The sequence below is a fragment of the Maylandia zebra genome, linkage group LG15 (assembly GCF_041146795.1).
Source record: "Maylandia zebra isolate NMK-2024a linkage group LG15, Mzebra_GT3a, whole genome shotgun sequence".
NCBI lineage: Eukaryota > Metazoa > Chordata > Actinopteri > Cichliformes > Cichlidae > Maylandia > Maylandia zebra.
Genome location: NC_135181.1, coordinates 24,374,877 through 24,387,616, shown reverse-complemented (window position 1 = coordinate 24,387,616; position 12,740 = coordinate 24,374,877). Strand labels below are relative to the sequence as shown.

General features: G+C 43.3%; 3 protein-coding genes across 5 annotated transcripts in view; 2 read left to right on the top strand and 1 right to left on the bottom strand.

Annotated features, from left to right (window-relative positions):
• Positions 1 to 557: 557 nt before the first annotated feature.
• On the top strand, positions 558 to 3,918 carry naa20 (N-alpha-acetyltransferase 20, NatB catalytic subunit). Its single transcript, XM_004561050.5, has 6 exons — positions 558 to 692; positions 1,251 to 1,275; positions 1,448 to 1,538; positions 2,314 to 2,449; positions 2,545 to 2,690; positions 3,620 to 3,918. Exons 1-6 carry the CDS (start codon positions 640 to 642, stop codon positions 3,703 to 3,705), a joined length of 537 nt encoding a protein of 178 aa, XP_004561107.1. The 5' UTR covers positions 558 to 639; the 3' UTR covers positions 3,706 to 3,918.
• Positions 3,847 to 11,287, bottom strand: crnkl1 (crooked neck pre-mRNA splicing factor 1). The gene is made up of 14 exons (XM_004561051.6): positions 11,084 to 11,287; positions 9,359 to 9,511; positions 8,985 to 9,076; positions 8,614 to 8,772; positions 8,093 to 8,259; positions 7,364 to 7,542; positions 7,092 to 7,262; positions 6,638 to 6,829; positions 6,420 to 6,479; positions 6,225 to 6,305; positions 5,573 to 5,812; positions 4,889 to 4,990; positions 4,515 to 4,763; positions 3,847 to 4,341 (listed from the first exon to the last, which is right to left on the bottom strand). Exons 1-14 carry the CDS (start codon positions 11,129 to 11,131, stop codon positions 3,970 to 3,972), a joined length of 2,265 nt encoding a protein of 754 aa, XP_004561108.3. The 5' UTR covers positions 11,132 to 11,287; the 3' UTR covers positions 3,847 to 3,969.
• Positions 11,288 to 11,490: 203 nt separating this feature from the next.
• Positions 11,491 to 12,740, top strand: part of cfap61 (cilia and flagella associated protein 61) — a 45,406-nt gene continuing 44,156 nt past the window's right edge. For all 3 annotated transcript variants that reach the window (XM_076874174.1, XM_004561047.4, XM_012921817.3), the window contains exon 1: positions 11,491 to 11,858. In XM_076874174.1, the coding sequence (XP_076730289.1) occupies positions 11,716 to 11,858 (143 nt within the window). In that variant the 5' untranslated portion in view covers positions 11,491 to 11,715. The remainder of the gene's footprint in view (positions 11,859 to 12,740) is intronic.

Below are 12,740 nucleotides of genomic sequence, written 5' to 3'. Positions count from 1 at the left end.
TCAAAGTACATAGGAGTGGGCTGAAATGCATAAGGACAATGAAAAACAACTGAAAAATAACTTTATGCTCCGTTAAAAACTGCAAATAAATATTACACGCAACCCAAGAGTCACAATGCAAAGACTTAATCTTGCAGTTTGTTTTTATATGAGTATCAGTATCATAGTTTAACAGCTGAACTGCACCCGTTTAACATCTGTGATGCAGAGGAACCGATACTCTGGATGTTTGACCTGCTCTTTGAGAATTCACTGCAGAAAACTTCAAAGTGCATTTTGGACAAACGTTCGAGGGTCATATCACCATGTGGGATAGCTGGCTGAACAAAAGTTAAAGCATATGAAAGGTCTTTTTTTTTAACATACATTCTGACACCAGGCTCATCGTATAAGCTGCCATGGGTAAAAATACTTTTCAAATACAGTTTTTATAGCATGAAGGCAAACCTTAAATATACTGAAATTAATCAGCTGATTCTGCGACGGTAAAATTACAAACCCTTAAAAATCTAGTTTTTGTCAATAGTGTAGTACCTGCCTTATCCCTTTGGGGACGCTGCTCCTTTTTCATCGCCTCCTAAAGGTAGCCGATATCTCGTTGTCTCTGTGGGGTGAAAGGTCACGCTACAGTGAGCCAAGATGACAACTCTGCGGCCGTTTACATGCGATGATTTGTTTAAATTCAACAATATGTGAGTAGTTTTTCGTTCTTTTAGCACATAAGCTGTAATTTAACGCTGTTTCTGGTGTGACTGATGGGAATGGATGCAGCTTGTGTGTTCGGTGTGCGGCTGCGCCATTCCTGACCAAACTTCATGCAAAAATCACATCATTTAGCGACTCGGGTCATACAGACCTCAACACTTTCAGCATGTTGTTAAACAACCTTCTACGTTTAATAACTGAAAATTATAGTTTTGTTGGCAAAGCTGCTACATACTCGGCACACCGAGACCACGCAGGATTAAGAAGAAGCTGTGTATATATATGTGTGTGTGGAATTAAAGTCTGTGGGTGTAAGTCGAGCAAAGACATGCCGAATTTTCCTATAGACACAACGGAAACATTTAGGCTATTTGCGTAACTTAAATGCCCATATGTGATGCTAAAAATTATAAATTTGCCGTTATTTCTGTTGAGTTTTGTTCGTTTCTCTCCATGTTAGAATAACGAAAGGGCTTGGTAGGAAATGGATAATTGGATGTGAATGTTAACGGCTCATTGATGTTTTTGTGTGTTTTGTCCATCAGAAACCTGGATCCTCTCACAGAGACTGTATCCTTTACCTGTGTTCTGCTTATTTAAGCTTCAGGGCCCACCCGTGGATGGCATCCACATTTAATTACACCGATGCAGTAATAATAAGGAGTACCTGACATTATATAAAGCGTATTTTAAGTGTGTTTCCTCTTACTCTGGATAGTTTTCTTTAACCTTTGACCTCCAGTATGGGATCCCGTTTTACCTGCAGTACCTCGCTCACTGGCCGGAGTACTTTATTGTTGCTGAGGCTCCTGGAGGAGAACTGATGGGCTACAGTAAGTCCTCCTGCCTCCACAGAGGTTAAGGTCATCTTTTAACTGTCGAGAAACCATGCTAGCCTCTAAAATGACATAATAATAAGTCATACAGGAAAATACATATATTTGTATTTACCTCATCTGGGTGTAGTTTGTGGAGAAGGATGGGAGTGTCGGTCTACATATGTTCTGCCTTGTCCAAAATGTGTCCATTCCCCCTCAAACTAAAATCAGAACAAAACTTCTGTGCAGCGATGACACCACAAGGGCAGGGCATGATTCTGATCCTGTTTTGTTTCATATCCAACCTGATTCATGTGCAGCTTTTCCATGTACCACACAAAAAAAGAAAGGTCAGAGCAGCAGGTCATTTTACGGGGAGGCCTTCAAAAAGCCTAGAATAACAGAGGGCTGATCCATGGAAAGATGAGCCCTAACCTGACTGCTCTGTGATGCTGTGAAACTCTCTCACACATTTATTGAGTTGTAAACGTCCAAAGACTGCCTCCTTACCTGTTCAAAGGTTTGGAGACAGGCTACAGATGACTCCTCCAAAGGAAGTGTGTTATGGATGACTAAAGCTAATTATGCATTGATTCATTTATTTGTACAGCATGTGGTGCCGTTTCATTCTGACATGATTTAGACACTGAAGGTGGCGCGCTGAGCAGACCTGCAGCTATACGCAAGCCTGTTTGAACAGAGGGTGCAGATTTAGAACAGATCCTGGACAGTTTAAAATAAACCCTGTGACTCTCGCCTGAGTCTGAGGTCATGTGGAACTTTCTTGCAGTTATGGGGAAGGCGGAGGGATCTGTGGCTCGCGAGGAGTGGCACGGCCACGTCACCGCTCTGTCCGTGGCCCCGGAGTTCAGACGGCTTGGCCTGGCCGCCAAACTCATGGAAATGCTGGAGGAGATCTCAGAGAGGTTCGTATCAGGACTGGGATGAAAACTGTGCGAGCCTATCCCTCACATTTTCAAATCTCTTGATTTTTGACGTCTGTGACTTTGACCTGTTGTAGGAAAGGCGGATTCTTCGTGGATCTGTTCGTACGAGTGTCCAACCAGGTGGCAGTGAACATGTACAAACGTCTGGGCTACAGCGTGTACAGGACAGTCATAGAGTATTACTCTGCCAGCAATGGAGAGCCAGATGAAGATGCTTATGGTAAGATCGCAGCAGAGTCATTTTATCTCAGAAAGGTTTCTAACTGCATCTGCAGCCAATCAGAAAGTTGCTTCCTTTATTGCCTTCCCCAGCTGTTAAACTCACAGCTGATGTGATTTGCACAGAGACGTTACCATAGCAATGAGCAATATTAAAACGATCCAGGAGACTTGAATTGGTGCACAGATGTACGGCAGCTTTTAGCATCATCATGAATTATTCTGACCTCTGCAGCAGGATGTAAACAACTGATTTTTATGATCTGCATGAAGCAACATGTATCTGAACTGTATTCGAGTGCATTTGACCCCCAAAAGTGCCTCAAACCACCAACCAACTACAGGTCATCTACTAACCTTGGAGATAGTCGATGACGTGCTCTACCTCCCGAGCCACAGCCACCCAAATTTGTTTTCAAATTGGTAAGGACTTGAATATCTCTCATGTGACAGATGTTCCACATGGGGGTCTGTCTCAAGTTCAACCTCTCTTGAGAAATTTGACACTCGTTCAGGTTCATCTCCTCTGTCAGTGCGCCCCAGGGTGGCTGTGGCTACAATGTAGCTTGCCATCACCAGTGTGTGAATGGGTGGATGGCTGGATGTGTAAAGTGCTATACAAATACAGGCCATTACCATTAGCTGTACAGTGTTCCATCATCAGATGTTTTATCGTTTTCCGATTGCTGTCAGTCTGACCGGTGTGGATCTTAAACGTTGGTGCACTGACAGAATACTTAAACTTTTAATTTAACTGCTGATGTTAGTTTTGAAACAGCTGAAACAACAGTGAGAGACTCTAATACAGCCCCGTTCAGCTCACCGACAGCTCTGTGCCTTCTGCTCTAAACTTAAAATAAATTTACATGGTTTTTATTAATTTACGAAGTGTGTTACTAAAGGACAAAACCTGCTGCCTTTCACCTTCAGACATGAGGAAAGCTCTGTCCAGAGACACGGAGAAGAAGTCGATCATCCCACTGCCGCACCCCGTCAGACCCGAGGACATCGAATAACAGCAGACTGTGGCTCTCTGACTCTGTGATACTCGTACATTGATAAACTGTCATTCCTCAGAGAGCCACTGGTCCTACAAAGAGTTTCATCTACTGTAAATATTAAATGAACATTTAGAAAAAGAACACACAACACGTGACTTTGAGCTGATGTTTGTGTAATCGCACAAAGAAAACATACAATAAAGACTCGTTTAAAAAAAATAAAAAAAATACTAGAAAAATCCAGACTGTCTGCTCCCCTCGAGTCCCTGAGCGGGGAATTTACTCTTTATCTTCCTCGCTGCTCCTGCTCTCCTTCCTCTCTCCACCTTTCTCCTCCTCCTCACTCTCGCTGCTGCTGCTGTCGTTGTCGTCGTCTCTGTCGTCGTACGTTTTCTCCTGTTCAGTCTCAGCCGCAGTTTCTCTGCTGGACGCAGTCGTCAGCCGATTCTCAGGAGAAGCTGCCGCCTCCACAGACTGTTTTGTTGTCTCTTCAGCTGCCGGCGGACCATTTTCTGGAAGCGTCTCGTCGTCTTCTGTGATGACCTGCTGCTTCTTCCACATCTTGGCCATGGCGAGCAGCTTGAGGTTGGGCTGATTGGCAGCGTCCTCTGGAAAGATGTAATCGTAGTACTCTTCCCAGCCAGCGTCCGACTGATGGGATGGAATTATATCAGGACAAATAAGAACGATCCAATTATTGTAAATTAGGTTAATTAATCCATTAGTTATTTTTGTGTATAAAAAAAAAAAAAAAAAAAATCAGTATTTGAGAAAACATTTCTGGTGGCTGTCACCATCCAGCTGTGACATTGTCCATCTCTTACCCCATCCTCGGCAGTCAGCTTCCTCCTCTTCTTCACCTTCTCCGGCAGCAGCTTCCTCACCCGCTCTCTAGTGCTGTCTGTGCCGAACTCCTTCTCGAAGTCTCTCCAGGACTCGAGCAGCATCAGCCTCTCCTCCTTCTCCTCGCAATTCCTCATGCTCCTATTGGCCTCCTCATAGATCTGCCGGCACTTCTGCAGTCGGTCGGGGCCGTCCACCGACAGCTCGAACTTGGCGTAGCTGATCCAAACCTGCAGGAGAAGAAGACGGTAAGCACAGAGCTTGATGGCTGGCAGGTCACACGAAAGCCATGAAATATTTTTACTATAGACAGTTTGTTAGATCTGGGATCAGGTTTGTGGAGTGCAGCTCTCACCTTGACGTGCTGAGTGCGCTGCAGTAGCCTTTTGTAAAGGTTTCTGGTGTTTTCAAACTCTTCCTGCTCAATCTCAAAGTCGATATAGGACTTCCACAGAACCTGCGGGCATAACAGACGTGAGTGCACTGAATTCATCAGCAGGGCAGCAATGTCAAGCGTGAGATAAGAAGTCGAACATATTTCAGTGAAAATGAAGCTACGGGAAGGTTTTTAAAAGAAATTAAAATAAAGGATCATTTTACAAAATGTTACGATTTTTAAACAGAAACCTAGCTTGACTTTGATCTCACTTTGCTTCATGAACACTAATCCAGGATTACATGAAGCTGCCTATCAACTGTTTAGTCTGGGTTCCTGTCCTATGAATGGAGTACACTGTAGGAGATGGATTACTGTGACAGTAAAAACTGATGATGAAATGTGATGTTCACAAAAATCACAATAAGAAGCTTTAAAAACAGTCGAATAAGTTCAAAACCTGAACACCACACTTGAGTGCGTCACTGTGACGCACCCACTGTATCTCACTCACCAGGCTTCTTCTCCTCTTCCTTCACATGACCCCTGATTTAAAAGTATTCCAAAAATAGGTAAGAAGGCATTTCTTTTCCTCCCATCATTAAAATGCTATTTAACTTTCGCCACCAGGGGGCAGCATTTGTGTGAGAGGTTTCCAGTTACCTCTGGCATGTCCAGCCGTGGCTGCCCGATGGCGAGTTCGAAGATGGCCCGAGCCCGCTCGATGTCTCCCAGGATTGTCTCCAGTTCAGCAAACTTGATCCAGGTGGTGCAGTTTTCGGGGGTGAACTCGAGGTATTTCTCGTACAGCTTTCTACAGCGGTCGAACTCTCGCAGCTGCAGCTCCAGCTCGATGTAGCCCTTCAGCAGTTTGTTCTTCGGGCATTTCCCGATCGCCGTGCCCTGAGGAGAGAAATACTGATGAGAAGAAAGCGGACACAGACGCTGATGCCATTCTTCCTGTGGAGCCAGTGAGTTACACTCATCTGACTGAACTCGGCATAGAGCAAGAGGGGCACTGAAGGCGAGGAAGAGGAGATGCCTTTGTTCTGCAAAAGTTTTCTTTTTGCAGTTCTCATTCCGTTTTCTTTCGCCTGATTTTAAGTTTTGCTTTTATTACTTTAAAAGACACTTTTTGCTCTACCCCCATCCTCTGCAAAAAGACTGATACAAGAAAGTATGAACGGAAGCTCGTTTTTTAAAAACTACTTATTAAGTCACCCAAAATGTAACATAATACAGCACTCTATGCGTTCAGTTTACATCTGACTGCACAACGTGTGGTGGTTTTGCACGTGCATCTGAGGAATCTTACCATGATCTTTCTGGCTGCCTGCAGGTTCTTCTGTCGGATCTCAAACTGAGCAAAGAGCAGCCAAATCTTAGCAAATGTGAACTGAAACAAAACAACGACAGACACAATCAGGTGAACACCTTTACACAAAAACACCTTTACTATAATGCATGAGTGGTTTCACTGAAGAGGTGCGGCCTTTAATGTGTAAATTACCTTCTTGTGGGGGATGAGTTCCAGACAGGCCTGATAAACCTGCCTCGTTCTCTCGGGATCCTGCCATCACAGAGTTTTGTTTAATCGCACACATCACTGTCAGACGTCTCGTTTTACATTTCTTTACAGCCTGGTTATGTCTGTTGCTTGAGAACATGATTCAGATCTGTGTCCTTTACTTTGTTGGAGGTTAACAAGATGCCGAATGATGGACCCACCTTGACCTCGAGCTCCTCATACAGACCGTAGTTGATCCACAGGTAGATGTATCGCCTCCAGTGTCTCTTCTCCTGGATGGGTGGGATGTTGGCGATGGCTCTTTCATAGACATCTCTCACCGTATCTGCGTCGGCATCGCTCTCCACCAGACGGAGGTAATCGAACCAGGCGTCGTAGTTGTGTGGATTTGCCTGGGATTATGAGTGTATGATTTATTTTTTTAGCATTTCATTTTCCCCGTAACTTTCCCAAACAGCAGAGTAGGTGACATAAAACCTGCAAGTTAACAATTAAGCGAAAACCCCAAATACGAAGCCTATTTTGTTTCTTACACCAGTACAGAGAAAACAAACCAATCAGGGCGTTAAATCTGTAGACAAGGAAAATGAACCCATCTTCCTCCTTTGTTCCACTTTCTACAGATTTCCAGACGTAATTCCTTAAAACTGATACCTTAACTTCCTCTTCGTACTGGAACCTTCGCTTGCTGACGATGACATCCTCGATTCCTCTGCGGTCTCCAAACTTCTTCTCAAACATGGTGTAGTTTTTGAAGAGCTCCTGTGCCTGATGTTTAGGGATTCTGTCCAAAGCGTACTTATAGATCACCCGGACTCGCTCGAACTGCAAAGGTAGAGAACAAAAGTAAATAAATACATTTCACAATATGATCTCCAACAAAATGAAAGCCAGAAAGAAGTTTGAGAAGTCTGAGCTGCACTCGCCTCCTTCTGAGTCTCCTCAAACCTGGCGAAGGCCACAAAGAGGTTTTCATCTACATGTTCCTCCCCAAAGAACTCCACTGCCCGCTCGTACACCTTCCTGCCGTGGGCGATGTAGCCGTGCTTCTCTTCGAAGCGAGCGTACTTGATCCAGTTTTTCACCTCAGGGTGAACGATGACAAGTGCAGCGACGTTAAGGCAAACGCACCATCACAAAGGTCGTGAGATAAAACAATCAGAATAAAATAATAGCATGAATAAAGTGTTCAGCAACAGTAAAGACAGCTAGATGGAGGTGGAGGATGAAGAAAACTGGGGAGAAATGCTCCAACAGAAGAGATGGTTCTGTGTGGCTTGTGAAGCCCCGACCACACACAGAGACGGGGAACCAGGTGAGGCAAGGAAAAGGCATTCCTCAAGGTTAATCAGTATTTTAGGGTTTATTCTTCCACCTTGAAGGTGAGTTGATAAAAAGTGATATTATAGTTTACATAAACATATAAAGAGGAAGTCTGACAGCAACCTCTGTTGTCTTTCAGAGAACATAATTTGTAGCTTTGAGAAGAAAACAGCCCTGATAATAGTGAACTCAGGCTCTGTGGGACGACTCAGACCATCACCCTGATCGCGCTTTTTGTTTCTGTATTTTAAAGTTTTATTATATTGTTTGAATTTAACTGTGGGGAAACAATTCCCAGTATCCTGCATGTTAGTAAAGCAACAAAAGGATATATCGCTCATAAATGGTGCGGGCTTTCTCCACCTCCTTGTAGCGCAGCTCAAAGTTGATGTAAGAGTGCCAGGCCTGCTCTTCAGGCTCCCATTCCATCCATCGCTCAAAGACCTGCCTGCAGCCGGCGATGTTTCCCAGCATCTCCTCCATGTAGGTGTACTTGTACCTGTGCAAAGGAACAGCATTCAAAATATTACACACAGAAGATTTAACAAAAACAGACAACAGATGCACAGCAAAGACTCTCCATCAGAGCTGTACAATCACAAGCAGACTCACACTCACACACGATGCACTTTTCAAAGTTTAAAACACATTGTTTACGTCCGATTACATCTCAGCTACTCTATTGTTAGATAAGCGTCAATAAAGTATCAGCCAACAAATGCATTTATTTAATCTTTAAATACAAAAAAGGACTGAAAATTGTGACTGTGCCACTTGTCAAAGCCTGCTGATATTTTAGAAAACAAAACAATCAAGAAATAAATAAAGCAATTAAATGATTTTTAAGTCCTACCAGAACTGGTTGACTCGGGGGAGGATGGTGATGGCTCTGTCCCAGATGTTGCGGGCATGGTTCACCTGGCGGCTTTTCATCTCTATCTCGGCGTACTTTAGCCACAGAGTGACGTTGCGATGATCGACATCTAGCGCCCGCTCGTAAATGGAACGAGCTCTGAAACGAGGGTAACCGTTGGTGAGGTAAAAGTGGACCATGCAGACACATGGGCATGAGAAATATTTCTAAAAAGTTTACTAAAATGTTAAAAGATGTGATGACCAATTCCACTTATTTCAGTACGACCAAGACTAAGATGTTTGTGATTGGACCCCTGCAAAGTTGTAGCCATTTAATATTCTGACTTTCAGCAGATTTTGCCTCAGTACCTCTGGATCTCCTTCAGACTTTCCTCCCATTGTGCGTATTTGATCCAGTTACTGATGACGGTCCGGTTCTTCCTGATGTTGTCCTCAAAGCTCTGAAAGAAAAAGATATTCGTCATGTCCAAAAACTATAAAAACATATTTGTGTGTGCTGGAAACATCTCAAATTTTCCGGTTAGATTAAAACTACAAACACATTTGTTTAACTAAACATGATTATTAGAGCAAAAGTAAAACAAGAGAGCAACACACTTCAAATATTTTATGCTGGCTTTTTAAAACATAAATAAAGCTGTTAAAAATTCTTGCCGAAAGGGCGGTATGAGTAAGAGCAATGTGAACACTACCAGCAGAGAAAATATGATGGAAGCGCTTACCTTCCTCTTCCTCAGTTTGTAGTCATTGAGCTCCTCCTGATCGGTGATCTTCTGTTTCGGTGGTGGTGGCAGGAGTTCGAGCTCTCTCTCTTTGGCTTCCCTTAGCAGCTGCTCTGCAGTGATCTGAACCTCTGCCGGAGCTTTATTCTTCACCTAAAACACATCACAAAATACAATTAGCGTGAGCATAAAGTTGGTCTTTCTTCTCTTCCCCGCAACTGGTCATAGCAGACAGCTTCTCCCTGAACCTGCTTCTGCTGGTTCCTGTTAAAATAGAGTTCTTCCTCCCCATAGATACCAAGTTCTCCTGATTGTTGGAGTTTTTAATCGCTTATGTTACCTTACAATATAAAGCACCTTGAGGCGACTGTTCCATCATCATCTTATTCTTCTTTTGACTCCTCCCTTTAGGACAGCGGGCCCCCAACCCCCGGGCCAGTACTGGTCCGTGAGTCGTTTGGTACCGGGCCACGAGAGTTGAAGCTCAGGTGTGAAATGTATGGTTTTCAGGGTTTTTATCGGTTTTCAGCGTTATTTTGTTATCGTTTTTATCGTTAACTCTGTTTTCCTGGGTCTTTTCAGGTGTGTTATGAATAAATCTTCTTTTTTTCCCCGGTACCGGTACTAGTTTTATTTTGTTGTATTTATCCGCAACACCTTAAGGCCGGTCCGTGAAAATAATGTCGGGCATAAACCGGTCCATGGCTCAAAAAAGGTTGGGGACCGCTGCTTTAGGAGTCACAAATGGCTCATTTATCCCCATTTCACCCTATGCCAGCATCATCCTCTGTCATACCAACCCTCTGTATGTCCTTCTTCACAGCATCCATCCATCTTCCTCTTTTCCTCCTGCCTGCCAGCTCCACCTTCAACATCCTTTGACCAGTATATCCACTAGCCCTCCTCTGCACATGTTGGAACCATCTCTGCCTCTAACTTTGTCTTCAAAGTAACTGGTGAGAGCTGTTTCTGACCTTCAGCTCTGCTTCCTGTGAGTTTCAGTCTCCAAACCGTGCATCACTGCAGGTCTCACTGTCATCTTGTAAGCTTTTCCTTTCTCATTTGCCTCTATCATGTCAGAAATCACCCCTGACATTCCTCTCCACCCTGCTTGCACTCTCTTCTTTACCACTCTTGCGCATTGTCCGTTGCTTTGGATGGTTGACTTCGGATACTCAAACTCATCCACCATCAATTCCTCTACTGCTTTCAGCTTCACTGGTACACCCGTCTCCCTCTCATTTACACACATGTATTCTGTCTTGCTTCCATATACCTCCAGAAGCTCCCTACTCTCAATACAGATCACACTGTCGCCTGCAAACACAATCACAGTCCACACAGTCCTATTACTATAATAGTCATTTTTCAGAAACTGCATACATGTTTAAACACATTTCTAACTTTAAAGACACAAAGGAACGCAAATGTGCCAGATTTTAAATCTTAATATAAACAAGAATAAATTAAGCACACGTAAAACACATGGAAGCCAAAACAAAGCAGAGCGTGGTGAAAGTTTACAGCTAATGTAACTTGTGTGAAACTCAGACCACAGAACTACCTGTTAAGCAGGTAAAATACCCCTAAAACTACTATAGTGTAGCACGTTTTTGTGAGTAACCTTGGCAGTGAAAAGATGAGATTAGATTTTAGTTCTGCTCCGTTAGCCCGAGTTCTATGTTAGCATTAGCCTGGAGCTCTGATACTGCTCTGTTCGCTTACCTTCGCCACCTTCGGTATCCGCTGTTTCCCTGCCGCCGTAGACGCCATTCTGATGGCAGGTTTAACCAACAAACAACGTTAAAAACCTCACTTAAACTGTCCCGACAACTACCGAACGGCGCAAAAAGACAGCGAAACGTTTCCGTCTCACCGAGCGTCAGCCACCATGACAGTAACCACAATGCCCCGCGTCTTCTTCTTTGTCTTTTTGTTCAAAACGCAGACGTGTTGCTGCCATCTACCGTTTGTTCGCCAATGCCATTTTGAATAGTTTATATGTACGTTGTCCGATATAGAGAATATATTCACTATAACGGACTTCAGTTGAGTTCATTTGTCCAGTTTAAGGAAGTTTTGATGAAGACTAAAAACTCGTTTCTAGACTGATTTTAGTTCTTTAAAAGGTTGCTTTATGACTTCCGGTTAAACCGCGGGAGTTCTGGCGTTACGTTACTATGGCAACTGGGTTTGGTTTCTTTATAGGTGAAAACAGTGAGCTGAATTCATTTATATTTATTTACTATTTCACCTTCTTCTATCCACCAGCCTGATATTATAGTTTATTACAAAAGGGCCGTCTTTTGTCTGCTTTAGTTTTGTTATTACTATTTATCCATATAATACGGGTGACGATGCAGACTGTAACCTCAGACAGCGCCCGGGAGGAAACCGTGACCGTGAGGAGAAGCGAGTCCGCGGACGCTGAAGAGATAGACGGCCTCATTAGTCCATCTGCGCAGGCGGTGTTTGGAAGAGTCAATGTTATTCATCTGCTGTGAGAAAAGTTTTTCTTCTTAAACATCTCAGCAGCAGAGTTTAGACCGTAAACTAGATGCTCTCTGCACACAAACACACCTACAAGCTGAATAAGTTGTTTTAAACACTGTTAGATAATTATTTTGGAATTATGCAGTCTCTGAAAAGATTTCTATCGTCTCTTTGATATATAGCTGTGATATAACATTACTGTTGTTCTGCACAGACTGGTGGTTTATTCTTGTCTTAAGTGTAATGTCTAAGCAAATGTGAGCAAATAAACAAGAATAGAATAGTGTAATATCTATTCTTGTTTATTTGCTCACATCAGTTTTCATGCTGAGAACTGTAGGAGAATTATAGTGTTGGAGGGGATGGGAGTTAGGTCTCGAAAATCTCTCTGCAAATGATTGCAGTCGGTCAAAGTCAGACTACAACTGTTTGCCGAAAGGTTGCCTCCTATCAGGCGACCTGTGCAATCGCCTGGTGATCAAAAGTGTTTGTGAGAGCTTCAGGCAATGATTGCTGATTGCACCACAAGTGGCAATCAGTTGTTTTTCGTTTTTTTGTTGTTGTTTTTTTGTTGGGGGGGGGGGGGGGGGGGGGGGTAACTTTGTAAAGCTCTGGGTTAGATTTTTTTTCTATTTTTATTACACAGTTGAAATTTTTTCATAATGTCAGGTAACATTATTAGTGAATGGTGGTGTGTGAGCTTACGCCTCTTGTTCATAGTATTCAAAGAATATTTTTAATTTATTGTATCAAAACAATATTGCCACACAAAATTTAGTAATACGATGATATACTGATTTTTTCCCCACCTCTAAGGGCAGTGTGGTCCCCAAAACACCTCACCTAAGAGGGATTCACACGCTTTAACCACCTCAACTGGTGCTCTTCT

What these genes read in the sequence shown, in the direction of transcription:
- naa20 (XM_004561050.5), top strand. Translation starts at nt 640, where the DNA reads ATGACAACTCTGCGGCCGTTTACATGCGATGATTTGTTTAAATTCAAC. An exon ending in TGGATCCTCTCACAGAGACT is followed by an intron (nt 1,276 to 1,447) that starts GTATCCTTTACC and finishes TTTGACCTCCAG; the next exon opens with TATGGGATCCCGTTTTACCT. An exon ending in AGGAGAACTGATGGGCTACA is followed by an intron (nt 1,539 to 2,313) that starts GTAAGTCCTCCT and finishes ACTTTCTTGCAG; the next exon opens with TTATGGGGAAGGCGGAGGGA.
- crnkl1 (XM_004561051.6), bottom strand. Translation starts at nt 11,131, where the DNA reads ATGGCGTCTACGGCGGCAGGGAAACAGCGGATACCGAAGGTGGCGAAG. An exon ending in AGTCTGAAGGAGATCCAGAG is followed by an intron (nt 8,773 to 8,984) that starts GTACTGAGGCAA and finishes CCCTCGTTTCAG; the next exon opens with AGCTCGTTCCATTTACGAGC. An exon ending in AGCGCACTCAGCACGTCAAG is followed by an intron (nt 4,764 to 4,888) that starts GTGAGAGCTGCA and finishes CTTCTCCTGCAG; the next exon opens with GTTTGGATCAGCTACGCCAA.